The sequence below is a fragment of the Dromiciops gliroides genome, chromosome 1 (genome assembly GCF_019393635.1).
Source record: "Dromiciops gliroides isolate mDroGli1 chromosome 1, mDroGli1.pri, whole genome shotgun sequence".
NCBI lineage: Eukaryota > Metazoa > Chordata > Mammalia > Microbiotheria > Microbiotheriidae > Dromiciops > Dromiciops gliroides.
In genome coordinates, this window is record NC_057861.1 from 313,725,347 (window position 1) to 313,739,824 (window position 14,478).

At 37.7% G+C, this 14,478-nt stretch overlaps 1 protein-coding gene across 1 annotated transcript in view; it reads right to left on the reverse strand.

The window, feature by feature from the left end:
- The window catches only part of ME2 (malic enzyme 2), an 81,155-nt gene that overhangs the window by 12,049 nt on the left and 54,628 nt on the right, over positions 1–14,478 (reverse strand). The window contains exons 13-15 of the mRNA XM_043977657.1: positions 8,818–8,920; positions 3,293–3,363; positions 1,298–1,396 (exon numbers count right to left, since the gene is read on the reverse strand). Coding sequence (XP_043833592.1) covers positions 1,298–1,396; positions 3,293–3,363; positions 8,818–8,920 — 273 coding nt within the window. The remainder of the gene's footprint in view (positions 1–1,297; positions 1,397–3,292; positions 3,364–8,817; positions 8,921–14,478) is intronic.

Sequence of the window (14,478 nt, forward strand, 5' to 3'; positions counted from 1 at the left end):
AATTTGTATGTGTAAAAGTGGGTATCAGAAGGGTTGCAGCTTGTGAGTTACTGTAAAATGTTGAAGTTTTCTGCACGTTCTTGAAGAAGAAATCAAGCATAATCAAACTCACAATTTATGTTATGCTCAAATTGTTCCCTAATAACATCAATCTAGTTGGAACAAATTCCTGCTGTACCAGAATCAATGGTATATTTCACTCCTTACTTTTCAAAACTAACTGTCCTGTCTGTGTTTTCTTAACTTATTTTGTTCTCTACATTAAATAAAATGTCTCAATGGCCTTCTTAATTATCTTTGGCATTATTATTTCTAATTGTTGTTCTTGAGTCATTTTAGTTGTGTCCAACTCTTGGTGACCACATTTGGGGTTTTCTTGGCAAAGATACTGGAACAGTTTGCCATTTCCTTCTCCAGCTCATTTTACAAATGAGGAAACTGAGACAGAGTTAAGTGACTTGCCCAGGGTCACAAAGGTAGTATCTGAGGCCAGATTTGAACTGAGGAAGACGAGTGTTCCTAACTTCAGGTCTGGTACTCTATCCACTGTGCCACTTAGCTGCCCTTCACTATTTCTAAATCCCACTAAAACCGAGGAATGGGGGATGGGGGTGAAGAACCACCCTTGAAACAAATAAGCATATTCAAGAAAAACAAATCCAGAGTAGGTAGATGTCCAAGAATATATTTTTTGTTCTGTACTTAGAGTCCATCAAATTTCCATCAGAAAGTTGATAACGTGATTCATCATGGGTCTTCTAGAGAGTTATTCCAAGTGAGCAAGAAAACCTGAGATTATTTTTATCTAATGCATAGTAAAGTTTCATTGATTCTGATTTTACTAACTTGGAATAGGTGATCTCATTCAAGCTGATTGGACCGAAGTTTACCACTTTCCAAAGCAGAGTTTGTTAAGCAAATGAGTAGTATGAATAAAATTACCATTTGAATGTTTACATTATTTAAATAAATAGCTTTACATAATTTAGGAATATTCACTTAATAACACAATTTTTATTATATATTATTTATGTACTCTTAGGACCATTCAAGATTGTTAATATTATTTGGCCTAACTACATATTGGTCACATAAATATCCAACAATATCCAAGCAAAACAAATTAATTGTGCTATCTTTTTCACTTTGAAAACCAAGTTCTTAAAGTTTGAACATCTCATGTATTTGCATGTGGTTTTAGTTTTTGTGTTCATTCATTGATAGCCCACCCTCTCACAATGTCAGATTCACAAGCACCCAAGATTGCATAAAGTCATAAATTGTGTTTATTACTTACTCTAATGGCAATGTTAATTGAAACTTCCTGAATATTAGAGAGTCGTGGGTACAGCCTTCCCTGGGCTAGTTCCTTTTCTGTCACTTGTTCTGCCAATGCCTACAAAGAAAAAAGTATATAAGTATTTTTCATATTACAGAATCATCACTAGTATCTTATGAGGGGGAACAAAGAGTACCACAGGAAATTAAGCCTATAGGCATGCTTTCTGACAGTAATAAATGTAAAATACCACAGACATTTGAAAATACATAACTACACAAAAAAGAGAGGAGCAGTTTGTATTCTTGCTGGTAAATTCTACTTAGCAAACACATGCAAAGATCACAGTTATTCTGAAATTGCAAGAAACCTCAGAGACCACCTAACCTAAGCCTTTCATTTTACAGATAAGGAGGCTGAGATCTAAAGCTATAAAACAATTCATTTAAGTCCACACAGACAGTAAGTCCCAGAACCAAGATTTAAACCTAGCATTTGGCACCAAATCTGTTATTCTTTTCACTATACTAGTGCTTGATATTACCATTTGACTTCAACAACTATTTCAAAATGAACACCTGTGGCTATCCTCAAAAAATAAATCCTAGGGGCAGCTAGGTGGCGCAGTGGATAAAGCACTGGCCCTGGAGTCAGAAGGACCTGAGTTCAAATCTGGCCTCAGACACTTGACACTTACTAGCTGTGTGACCCTGGGCAAGTCACTTAACCCCAACTGCCTCACTAAAAAAAACAAAAACAAAAACTAAATCCTACTTTAGAATTTATGTTGTAGAGACTGAAATTCAAGTAAACCAAACACTTCAAGGAAAATCAGCAATGAACTCGAAGCAATTTTTCTATAGTCAAATGGAAAAATTTGTTATTATAAATGTGGGAGAATTTCTGATTTAAAAGAAAATTTAAGAAATATGATTTTAAAAATGATTCTACAAAATGCCCATCATCCTGGTGGACAAGCCAGAAAAGCAACAGGAATACCACTTAGACTGCCAGACCGATTTAACATATTCTTTCTATTAGTATGAATAGCAACTTATCACATTTTAAAATTAAATTCAGAAAGCATTATTAAACACCTACCATATGCCAAGCACAGAAGTAGAAACTAGAGATACAAAGACAAAAATGAAATAGTTCTGCTCTCAAAACTTTCTACTGAAGGGGTGGGGACAGAGAAAAGGAGTTGAGTTCATCATCAATAATATATACAGTATTACAAAACAGTTAGCGTTTTGAAAAATTTTATTTATTTCTTTTATTTCAAAATTTTAATTATTTTTTTCGGGGAGTTACATTTTAAGTTCCAAACTGTTTCCCTATCTCCCCACCTCTCCCCAGAAAAGGCAGCCATTTGGCACAAGTGTGTGTGTGTGTGTGTGTGTGTGTGTGTGTGTGTAAAACCATACTAAGTATACCTTTATTTATCAATTCTTTCTTTGGAGGTGGATAGCATCTTTTTTTTAGCTAATTTGAGTATTTATAATACTCAAAATATCTTAGTTGTTTCACAGCAGTTCTCTGAACAATATTACTGTCACTGTATATGATCTTCTCTTGGTTCTAACTCATTTCACTCTTCATTTATTTAATCCAAGTCTTTCCATGTTTTTTCTAAAATCAACCAGCTCATCATTTCTTACAGCACAGTAGTATTCCATCACAATTATATACTACAAATTATTCAGTCATTCCCCAATTAATGGGCATCCCCTCAGTTTCTAATTCTTTGTCACTACAAAGAGAGCTGCTATAAATATTTTAGAACATAGAGGTCCCTTTCCTTTTTCCATGATCACTTTGGGAAACAGATCTAATCGTATAGTATTGCTGGGTCAAAGGGTATAAGCAGTTTTATAACTCTTTGGGTATAATTCCAGATTGTTCTCCAAAATGGTTGGATCTATTCACTGTTCCACCACCAACAATGTATGAGTGTCCCAATTTTCCCACATTCCCTCCAAATTTCACATTTCCCCCTTCCAAAACAGTTACCTTTGAAGCTTCTAGAAAGACATGCTCATTGATATGCCGAACACCACTAAGAATTACAGCTAGAGCCACACCTAGGATAAAATAGTGTTGAAAACAAGTTATTTGTAAAATTAACTTAATATCACAGGAAATTTTATGCTTTTCATTTTTTTTTTTTTTTGCAGGGCAGTGAGGGTTAAGTGACTTGCCCAGGGTCACACAGCTAGTAAGTGTCAAGTGTCCGAGGCTGGATTTGAACTCAGGTACTCCTGAATCCAGGGCCAGCACTTTATCCACTGTACCACCTAGCTGCCCCTAAATTTTATGCTTTTCAAAGAGTCCAAATAAGACATAATAATATTCATTATTTTTTGATTTTATGAAAATTCCTAAGGTTAATAAAAATGAAAACTCCACAAAATACTCAGTTTCTTCTGCTAATCCCCCAAATCCTGACACGGTAAAACAAATGAAAAAAAAATACACATTAATGTTAAATAATTACATCAACATGTTAACTGCTATAGCATGCTTTACTAATAATAAATGAGACATCATAGTAAAGCATAAAGAACACTCACTGCACTTCAGGTCAGGAGACAGATTCATATTCCAACTCTACCACTTACTAGCTATGCAAATCTTGGGGAAATCACTGCTTTTCCATCTGGAAAATAAGGATAATAAAATCTGCTCTGCCTGCAGTATAGGGTAGGTGTGAAAAATTCTCTTAGTCTTATCTTTTTTTTTTTTTTTTGTGGGGCAATGGGGGTTAAATGACTTGCCCAGGATCACACAGCTAATAAGTGTCAAGCATCTGAGGCCAGATTTGCACTCAGGTGCTCCTGAATCCAGGGCCAGTGCTTTATCTACTGTACCACCTAGCTGCCCCTTAGTCTTATCTTTTGATGGCTCTTCTTGGTGCAGGGCTGGATTCCCTCAGGTGGAAGCCTATCTTATGATGATACTTCCTGTCACACTGTCTTATTATGATACTTCCAACATTTGCATCTCTACTGGCCAGGTTATTTACCAGGGAGTGGCTATTTGCCAAATAATCACCAAGTAGTTTAGAGATTCTAGGAATAAAGTCCTGGAATTCACCTGTCAAAATTCCCCATTACTGTTTCTGGTAGGGCAGGGGGTGTCAGCCTACCCCTTCTCCTTGTTTATAATGATTCCTCCTTGAACATCTTGATTATATGTGATAATTTCCCCCAATTTCCCCTTTCCTTCTCCCCCTACCGATGTATTCTTCTTCGCTTCTTTTTCCAGTTTTCTCTTCAGATCTTCAAGATATTAACAGAGCCACTTCCAGGCTTTGTCTGTTTAGATTCTTTGACCCCTGACAATGATAGGGTTCAGTGTGGACATATGTATCATCTCCCCATATTAGAATATAAGTGATCTATACTTGTTTAGTTCTAGATCATTGTTTGTTTACTTTTTCATGTTTCCCTTAACTTCTATGTTTGAACTTCAAAGTTTCTATACAGCTCTGTTTTTCTCATCAGGAATTCCTGGAAATCTTTTATCCCTCCCTCCTTCCTTCCCCCAATTCCAACTCTGTAAGACTGTACTCAGTTTTGTGGGATAAGCTATTCTTGGCTGTAATCCCATATCCTTCACCTTCTGGAATAGCATATTCCAAGCTCTCTGTGCCTTTGGAATGGTGACTGTAAAACTGTGTGAGATCCTAACTGTAGCACTTCAGGATTTTAATTCTTCCTTTCTGGCTGCTTATAGGATTATTTCTTTGACCTAGAAGTTATGAATTTTGATTATAATGTTCCTGAGAGTTTTCATTTTGGGGGTTTCTTTTAAAAAATGACCAGGGGAGCTAGGTGGCACAGTGGATAGAGCACCGGCCCTGGAGTCAGGAGGACCTGAGTTCAAATCCGGCCTCAGACTTACTAGCTGTGTGACCCTGGGCAAGTCACTTAACTCCAACTGCCTCACTAAATATATATATATATATTTTTTTAGTGAGGCAATTGGGGTTAAGTGACTTGCCCAGGGTCACACAGCTAGTAAGTGTCAAGCGTCTGAGGCCGGATTTGAACTCAGGTACTCCTGACTCCAGGGCCGGTGCTCTATCCACTGCGCCACCTAGCTGCCCCCGCCTCACTAAAATTAAAAAAAATAAAAAAGATGACCAGTGAACTCTTTCTATTCCCATTCTGCCTTGTGCTTTTAAGAGATTTGGGGAGTTTTCTTTCAGTTTTCAATATGATGTCTAGGCTCTGTTTCTGGCAATAACTTTCAGAGAATCCGATGAATAACTTTTCCCCTAAATCTGTTTATTAGGTCAGGGTTTTTCTGTTGTTGTTGTTGTTGTTGTTATGAGATATGTTAATTTTGTTTCTAGTCCTTTGATTTTGTTTCACTATTTCTTATTTTTTCATGGAATCGTTGGCTTCTGTTTGGTACATTATAATTTGCACTTCTTGTAACAAGATGTTAATTCCCCTTACAATTCTTCTATAGTTTTCATTTGTTTTTCTCTACCACTCTCATTTTATGAATAAAAACTTTTTTGTACCCAAGCTGTGTTTTTAAGTTTTCCTTCTCAGGATTTTGGAGTCATTCTCTTCTGCTTGTGTGTGTGTGTGTGTCTTGAGAATCCCTGTTACCATAATACCTCTTCATGATGGGATTATTTTTTGTTGTTGTTTGTCTGCGCATTCTTCTAGCCTATTTCCTGATTTGTACTTTATTTGTACTTTAGGACTAGGCTCTGTGCACTTCTGGAGAGGTGGTCTGGCATGGTACTGTTGCAGTTTGAGTGTCAGGTTATGTCAGGATCTCAGACACAGTTCAGGTTGGGGACCTGACCTGCAAGCTTTCAGTGTTCTCAAAGGGGTGTGATCAGGGCAAAGTCTGACTGCTGCCCTGCTCTGGTCCAGCTTCACAAGTTCCTGACCTGGGCTTAGGTTTGAGCAACAATAGATGCTACTGGATGCAGCCCCTATCAGGCATCTGAAAAGCTCTGCTGGTTTGGAGGGAAACAACTACTAGCTTTGCTTTGGCCTGGGACTCCTGCCCTGGTTATTCCTCTGCAGGTAGTAGAGCTACACCACTGCTGCTTCCTTCTGAACTTGTCCTCTCTCTGTACACAGTGCTAGACCTGTGGTGTGGCAACAATAGGAAGGGGAGTCAGGGTGGGAAGAGGGGCAGGTCCCTTCATCTTTCCATGACTTGGAACTGAGTAGTGGGGACCGGTGCTGCCAATTAACACTTGTCCCTGCAGTAGTCTGGGACCTCAGCTTGCAGCCTCTTCCCATGTTGGAATGCTCCTCAAGAGGTGTTCTCCAGCAGACTCTCTCCTCTCTATGCCAACTTTGGGTGAAAATATATCCTAGTCTAATTCTGTCTCCCCATTAGGATTCAGTCTGGGGCATTTTCTAGATCTGTTTGGAGGAGTTTTTGAAAGGAGTTTGTTATACTGCTTCCTGCTCCTCTGCCATCTTGTCCCTGCCTCCAGCCCTTGCCTCATTCATTCTTTTTTTCCATTTGGCCAAATGAATTTTTTAAAGAATTGTTTTCTTCAGTCAATTCTTTTTTCATAATTTTCTTGTGTTGCTTTCATTTTTCTCCCTATTTCTCTCAATTGATTTTTTTTTTGCAGGTCAATGGGGGTTAAGTGACTTGCCCAGGGTCACACAGCTAGTAAGTGTCAAGTGTCCAAGGCCGGATTTGAACTTAGGTACTCCTCGATCCAGAGCCGGTGCTTTATCCACTGCGCCACCTAGCTGCTCCTGCCTCGTTCATTCTTTTTTTTTTTTTTTTCAGGATATGTCCACAGTCCAGTAATTTATTTTAAATTTGAGTAATTTCAAATTGCATGCCTCCTTCATTCTTAAAGGCTATTGCAAAGGAATGCAACCCTACTAGGGCCTACCATGCTGCAAAAGCTTTGAATCACCCAGTGATGGACTGAGAATCTTAGCCTAGCTAAGTTTAGAAGGGCTCATTACTAGACTGGCAGCAAGATAAGGGATTTTTTTTTTTTCTCCAAAAAACCAATTCACAAAGGCCATTTAAGTTAGAGAGGGGCAAGATCTGTGTTGGTTGGAGCAGCTAGGTGGTACAGTGAATAGAGCACCAGCCCTGGATTCAGGAGGTCCTGAGTTCAAATCTGGCTGCAGATGCTTGACACTTACTAGCTGTGTGACCCCAGGCAAGTCACTTAACACCAACTGCCTCACCCAAAAAAAAAAAAAAAAGATCTGTGTTGGTGGCAAGAGTACCTACACCAACAAAATTATAGATCCTTGAAGTAGTGAGGTTAAGCTTTCACTTGAAATTCAAATACAGTCAAATCAAATATTCATGCCAAAAGAAGTGAAGAGTGATGTGGATAATCCAAAATTAAATTTGCTTTTAGGTTTTTTCCCTCTACTCTGGCTAAAAAGTTTGATGGCTTTTTAGTTTAGTTTTTTTTTTTTAATTTCTAGCTTTTAACATTTCCCAGCTAAAAAGAAACAATGAAGTGAGATGGTTTTAATGTTATTGCAGTAGAATATTATAATTACTGTCAATACTTATTCACATAGCAGTTCACAGTTCACATATACACACACAGAACAAAGTGCTTCACTTAAGTTTGCTCAAATGATCTTTGCAAGTCTTGTGAAATACATAGTGCAATTTTATGATTCTCCCCATAAAAAAAAAAGAAACCCAAAGCAAAAAAACCCACAAAAAACCCAGATAGACTCTATGTTTTATACTTACACTTGAAAAGGATATATCTAATGCTAAGGGAGTTCACAACATTTCAAACAAAATAATAAAGTAAAATGAAGTCTCCAACCAAAGTACAAAGGTTTTCCTGCTTCTCTAATACTGTCCAAATAGAGAATTTCTTATTTCTACTTCCCTAATTCTATCAAAATGGTGAATTTCTTTTTCACCATCTGAATATTAATAGTTGATAGCATTACTTTTCATATTATAAGAAAGCTTTTAAGAAATGAATTATTTTGGGGGGCAGCTAGGTGGTGCAGTAGATAAAACACTGGCCCTGGATTTGGGAGGACCTGAGTTCAAATCCAGACGCAGACACCTGACACTTACTAGCTGTGTGACCCTCGGCAAGTCACTTAACCCTCATTGTCCCACAAAAAAAGGAAAAGAAAAAAAAGAATTATTTTTTCTGTTAGTTTCCTTATGGGAAAAAGGCCTAGATAAATGCTGCTCTATTGCTTACATGTTCTAATGCTTGTAATACGAAGCAAAGGATAATGGAATATTTCTCTGGATTCTCTTGATTTTCATGGTTGGATTATGTTTAGTTTTGATTGATCTACTAATATAGTATTGTATTATAGATTACGAATGTCAAACTTTATAAGGCTATAAAATCACTAGGATTTGAAAAATATTTTGTTCTTTTGTAGGAAGAACAAAGATTAGAACTGCTTATTTCTTTGTGAGGCAAATATTCTTCCCACCATTTTTTTTCTGTGTGTGTGTGGGGGGGGGTGGGAGAGAGAGAGATTGATTGATTAAATCCTATACTGTAAAATATCTTTGGAGTTTACCTGGGAAAATGTAAGCATTGTTTCCTTGGCCTGGGATAAAACATCTCCCATCTTGTAATTTCACAGGCTCAAATGGACTACCACTGGCAAATAGGCATCGACCCTGTTTAAACAAAATAGAGTATCAGTTAAAGATATCCTTAACAACCATGTCACTTTCTGAACTACAATTCAGGGGTGAATCCATACAAATAAATTCCTAAAGTAATAAAGCAAAAAGTTGAGAGATTTAAGTCAATATTCCTAGTGCAATAAATACCAGCAAGCATTATGACATGCAAACAAAATTCACACTTAGAATGGACAAGAATGTACACTACAGAGTAACCATACAAAAAATGTTGCTTACTAATTTTGGGAAAATTAGTTTCCAAAAAAACTTCTGTAATATTTCTGCAGTAAAGTTTAAACCTGAAAACCCAGGATAAATTGCTTGTCCAATAAATACCACAATCCACATGATATGGTTACTTGTCAACATTATTGAAGGAAGAGAAATCAGTATGAAAGTGATACAATGTACTTTTAGAGAATCAAGCTTATGACACAGTTACTTTTTTCAATTTGGGAAAAAAAAATGAAACTTTATTATTGTCTTTAAGGCAGGTACTGAGTTTTCTCTTTTTTTTTTTTGTATTCTGATACCTAGTTTACTATGCAACAAGAAGTACTCAGTAAATACCATGGACCTAAGCAGTATTTATAAGAAACGTCAGATATGAGATATATTCCTTTCAGGCTTGTTTATAAGATCATTTTTTGCAAAGTAAATCATTTTCCCATAAAGTATCAAAATGTCAGAAAGCAAATTAGTTGGTTAATGAACCATACAATCAGCCATTTGAATATTCAAAATTGATCTATAATGCGTAGAGTTATGGGATGCCATGAGTTAAAGATAAAAAAGGTAGATTACAGTCAGATTTAGACTAACTTTATAAAATACTAAGGGCATATTTTCATGATGTCAAGCTATCAGGCAGTTTCTGGTTGTCACTCCCATCCATTATGAATTCTGAAAAAAGCAGATGACTAAGTATATTTAGCGGTTTAATTCTACCAAGACCATTTAATTCTTGTAAATAAGGGCAAAGAATAACATTTGGACTGAATAATTTTAACAGTACATCACTGATGTCTACATTCTTTTCTCTCACGTGGTCCTTTGAATAATATAGCCTACCTATAGGCTAATAAGATATAAAAAGAAAATATTCTCAAACAACAGCAGAGGGCACTAGAATTCCAAAATCTTCTAATATGTCTTCCCTGAATACGTTACAATTACATATAAAACATGACCATAAAGTAATGTTTTTAAAAAAAGTTTTCTAAAATGAATTTGCCCAAAAAGTGTGTCCTTCAAAGTAGTGACCTTGAAAAACTATATACTTACTCTATCAATGCTATAATCAATCAAAAAATTTTGGGGACTATTCTCTTAGAATAGATTTCAGAATAAACAGTATCACAGGATTTAGGAGTTGGAAGGTATTTTAGAGATCTAAGAAACTCTCCCAAATTCACAGAGGCAGTAAGTGAAAGTTGACATTTGAGCTGAGACCTCTGGACCCAAGTCTCTTTCCATTATGTCAGGCTGCCAGCCCTCGTTTAGAGGTCACAAGTCTTCATCTTTTGAGGGGAGATTTGATTGCTAGAAAAAGAGTCAATAGTTAAGCAGAGAATTTAAGTAACTGGGAAGGGTCATGCAATATGGGGCAGAGCAGGCATCTGAACTGCATTGACACAGGGCTAATAGGATGTGTGGATCAGGTTGTTTTAGGTTTAAAAATGGAGTGTGACTCTAAGATATAAGGAGACTAATTTCCTTGTATGGCTCAAACTTTCTATGAAGACTAATGAATGTCTGAGAAAGAGTTCCAGAAATGCTAGAGATCAGTTGATCTACCCTGAAAAGTAGTCACCCAATGTTTGCTAAAAGTTCTTTAGTGAAGGCGAAATGAATATTTTCTCAAAGTAGTCCATTTACATTTTAAATAAAGTTTCATCATATTAAAGTTTCATCATATTAAAAGGATCTGGTCCTTGGGCTGCAGTCTACCAACCCCTCATCTAGATGATTTCATTCTCAAGTTCCCTTGACACAATTTCCTGATGCTCCTTTTCATTTCTTTCTCATATTGCTGCCACAAATATATCTCTTCAGGGCCGAGTCTGTGGCTGAGCCTCATAGCTCCTATGTCTCTATAACATTTTTGAGGGTATAAATAATTTTTTTTGGTTTCCATATAATTTCCTACAGGAGAGTCCACAAAATCTTTAGGAAATCACGAATAAAAGCAGCACCCTAAAACAGCTACTTCAAAGGACAACATTGCTTTGAATCATGGAATCTTAAAGGTGAAAAAGACCTAGTTTACATATTCCATCTATCCTAGGGAGGCATCCCTTCTTTTTTTTTTTCTTTTTGTTTTGTTTTTTGTCGGGGCAATGGGGATTAAGTGACTTGCCCAAGGTCACAGAGCTAGTGTCAAGTGCCTGAGGCTGGCTTTGAACTCAGGTCTTTCTGAATCCAGGGCCAGTGCTTTATCCACTGTGACACCTAGCTGCCCGCGAGGCATCCCTTCTTAAAAACCACTGACAGGCTCTACTTGAATACTTCTAATGGCAGAGAACTTACTACCTCATGAGACAGCAAATTACATTTTTGGACCACCAGTTTTCCTTACTGATTATAGAATCATAGAACCATAGATCTAGAGTTAGAGGTTATCTAGTTCAACCCTGCCATTTTACAGATGAGGAAATTAAGTCCCAGAGAGTTGAAGAACCATGACAGAGAGCTGAGATGTTTAAAATCTAATGTGTGGTCGCCTCATTCTTGTCCCAAGTGTAGGGAAAACTAGCTAGGGTTAAAGGTAGATTAAAGAAACTATAGACCCTGATATAGCACTAATATTGAGAAGAAGGTAAGAATAGTAGAAATTCATACAGCTGAGTACCTCCATATAACTGCTCCAAACAGATCTAGAAAATGCACCAGTACCATATGGGGAAATCCAAGAACAAGTAACAGTAAGTTATTTTTCCTACCTAGGCTGGCAATAGAGAGGCAGACTAAGAGGTCTTCAGACCTCATAGACCAGTGGCCAAGGGAGCCATGTACTGCCTGGGCATTCCAGCGTTGGGAACAGCTGTACACCAGGGCAAACAGAGATCCCAGGCCCACATGGGGCACCTTGATGGGGATAGGTGCCAACTGGCAGTACTGTTGCCCACTCTCCAGTTTGGTGTCATATATCCAGGGGCAAGTCAAGGAGGGGATGTATGTTCAAGGTGCTATTCTGTTAGGGAGCAGTAGCAATACAGCCTGAGGGAGTGTACTGAGAAGGAGCAAGTTAAAAAACTAGCAACTATTGTGAGGCTCAGACCAGAGGAACACAGCAGAATCTCAAATCCAGTTTTGAACACAGTCTGCAGCATGAAAAGGAAGATCCAGGACAGGAACTCCTGACCAAAGGGAAACCTGTATTTCTGTTACTCTGAACCAGCAGAGCTTTCCAGGGGACCGAGAGGGGCTGAGCCCAGCAACATCTACTGTTGCTCAGACATAAAGCCAGCTAGGGAATTTGCAGAGCTCAGTCCAGGAGGCAGCAATTACTTTGCCCTGGACCAAACCTGTTTGAGAGCACTAAAAGCTTGTATATATCCCCAATTTGCCTCAGATCCTAGAAAAGCAATTCAGGTTTGGAGTGCATGGGAGAAGATGATTTTTGCTAATTGACAAAAATATATAATTTTTTAAAAGAACTGGTATTCATCTCTGTAAAGATTTCTAGAATATACCAGGAGCCAATGTGATTTCCTAAGAAGAAATCAAGCCATATTAACCTTATTTCCTTTTTTATATAATTAGCCTGATAGATCAAGGAAAACAGATATAGAAAGAACAGATGAGAATGCATCTGAATCATTTTTGTCATTTATCAAATGTCAGTTGGTATTCTTTGGGATGTGCAGAGTGTTCCACAGGCCTCAGCACAGTTTTAAGTTAGCTTAAAATTGAACTTAAAGCTGCACTGAGATTTTGGCCCCCTGCATATTGATTAAAGCAAGGCTATTAACCAAGTCCTTCTCCATCTTTATGAATAAGATGATGAAATATTAGCAGGTATCGTTAATCATATTAGTAGACGAATGAATAATGGTTCTGTGTCAAACAGGAAGACTCAAAAAGCATGTCATAAGTAACAAGGCCATCTGGAATACCAGGTTTCCACTTTTCATAATTATTACATCCCCTATATTTTGTCTTCCTTCAGAATTAGAGAGCCACATAAAAGATGCCACAAATAAGAGATGCTTTGATTTTCTATTTTCCCCAAACTGAATTTTAACAGGTTTCATGCACAGCAAAATACTGTAGAATAAATATCCATCATCCATAAGCAAATTAAAACCAACAACTTGGTGTTATACCCTATTTGCCCCAGCTGGATGCCAGCTTATCAAAGATGGAAAGGGTCCAGATTGAAGGCTGTCCTATATAATGGCAGTACATCTAACTGTCATCCATGCAAAACACAAATGATTCAAGACCTTTCAGTTATTTTATTTTTTTTCCCTAAGACGACTGCTTGTTAAAACCATCCAAAACTAAAAGGTAATTACATTTGAGTACATTTAATTGATCAATTCAGTTCAAATAATACTCTAAGCAAATAATTCTACAATGCAACTAACTTTTCATTTATTTTTCTTTTAACAAAGTCCAAAATACAGCTAAATAATTTAAACCAGATATGTGCTTTTTTCTTTTTTTTGCTGAGGCAATTGGGGTTAAGTGACTTGCCTAGGGTCACACAGCTAGTAAGTATCAAGTGTCTGAGGCCGGATTTGAACTTAGGTCCTTCTGAATCCAGGGCCGGTGCCTTATCCACTGCGCCACCTAGCTGCCCCTATATACGCTTATTTTTTACCTTCCTCTTATAATGAATATATTTGAGTACTCTTAGGAATGTCCCACCTAAAACCCTGAATGCCCTGCACAGTCCTTGGCAGGTTACAAAGGTTGTATGGGCTGAAAATGAAGCTCCAAGGAGCTATATTTTCCAGAACTAATTAGCACAACTTGGAAAATCAACTGGCAATTTTGGGGGGGGGCAGCAATCCCCACAGCAACGCCAAACTCAGTGGTTGAAGATTGCTGGCCTTGCTGGTTCTTCACATATGCCCAGTTCACTCTCCCTTAAGACTCACAGGAACAGTATAAGGGGATAGTGCAAGTTAAGGGGGCACAGGCAGTCTGCTATCTTGATTTGTGGCACTTCCTTCCTGGACTAGTAGTATGCTCATCACAGCTATTCCTTCCTTTGCTAAGAAATTCTCATGAAGTAGCAAGAAAAATGAACACACTGATACGGTTTCCTTTATTTAGGTTGCATGGTGAAATCATCCTGCCTTTCAAGAAATCGCCAAAGTGAGGCAGCTAGGTGGCACAGTGGATAGAGCACCGGCCCTGGATTCAGGAGGACCTGAATTCAAATCCGGCCTTAGACACTTGACACTTACTAGCTGTGTGACCCTGGGCAAGTCACTTAACCCCAATTGCCTCACCAAAAAATAAAAAAGAAATCACCAAAGCATATGTTGGTGGCCCATCAAAAAAGTATATCCATGGTTGCTTTTGTGTTTTAGATA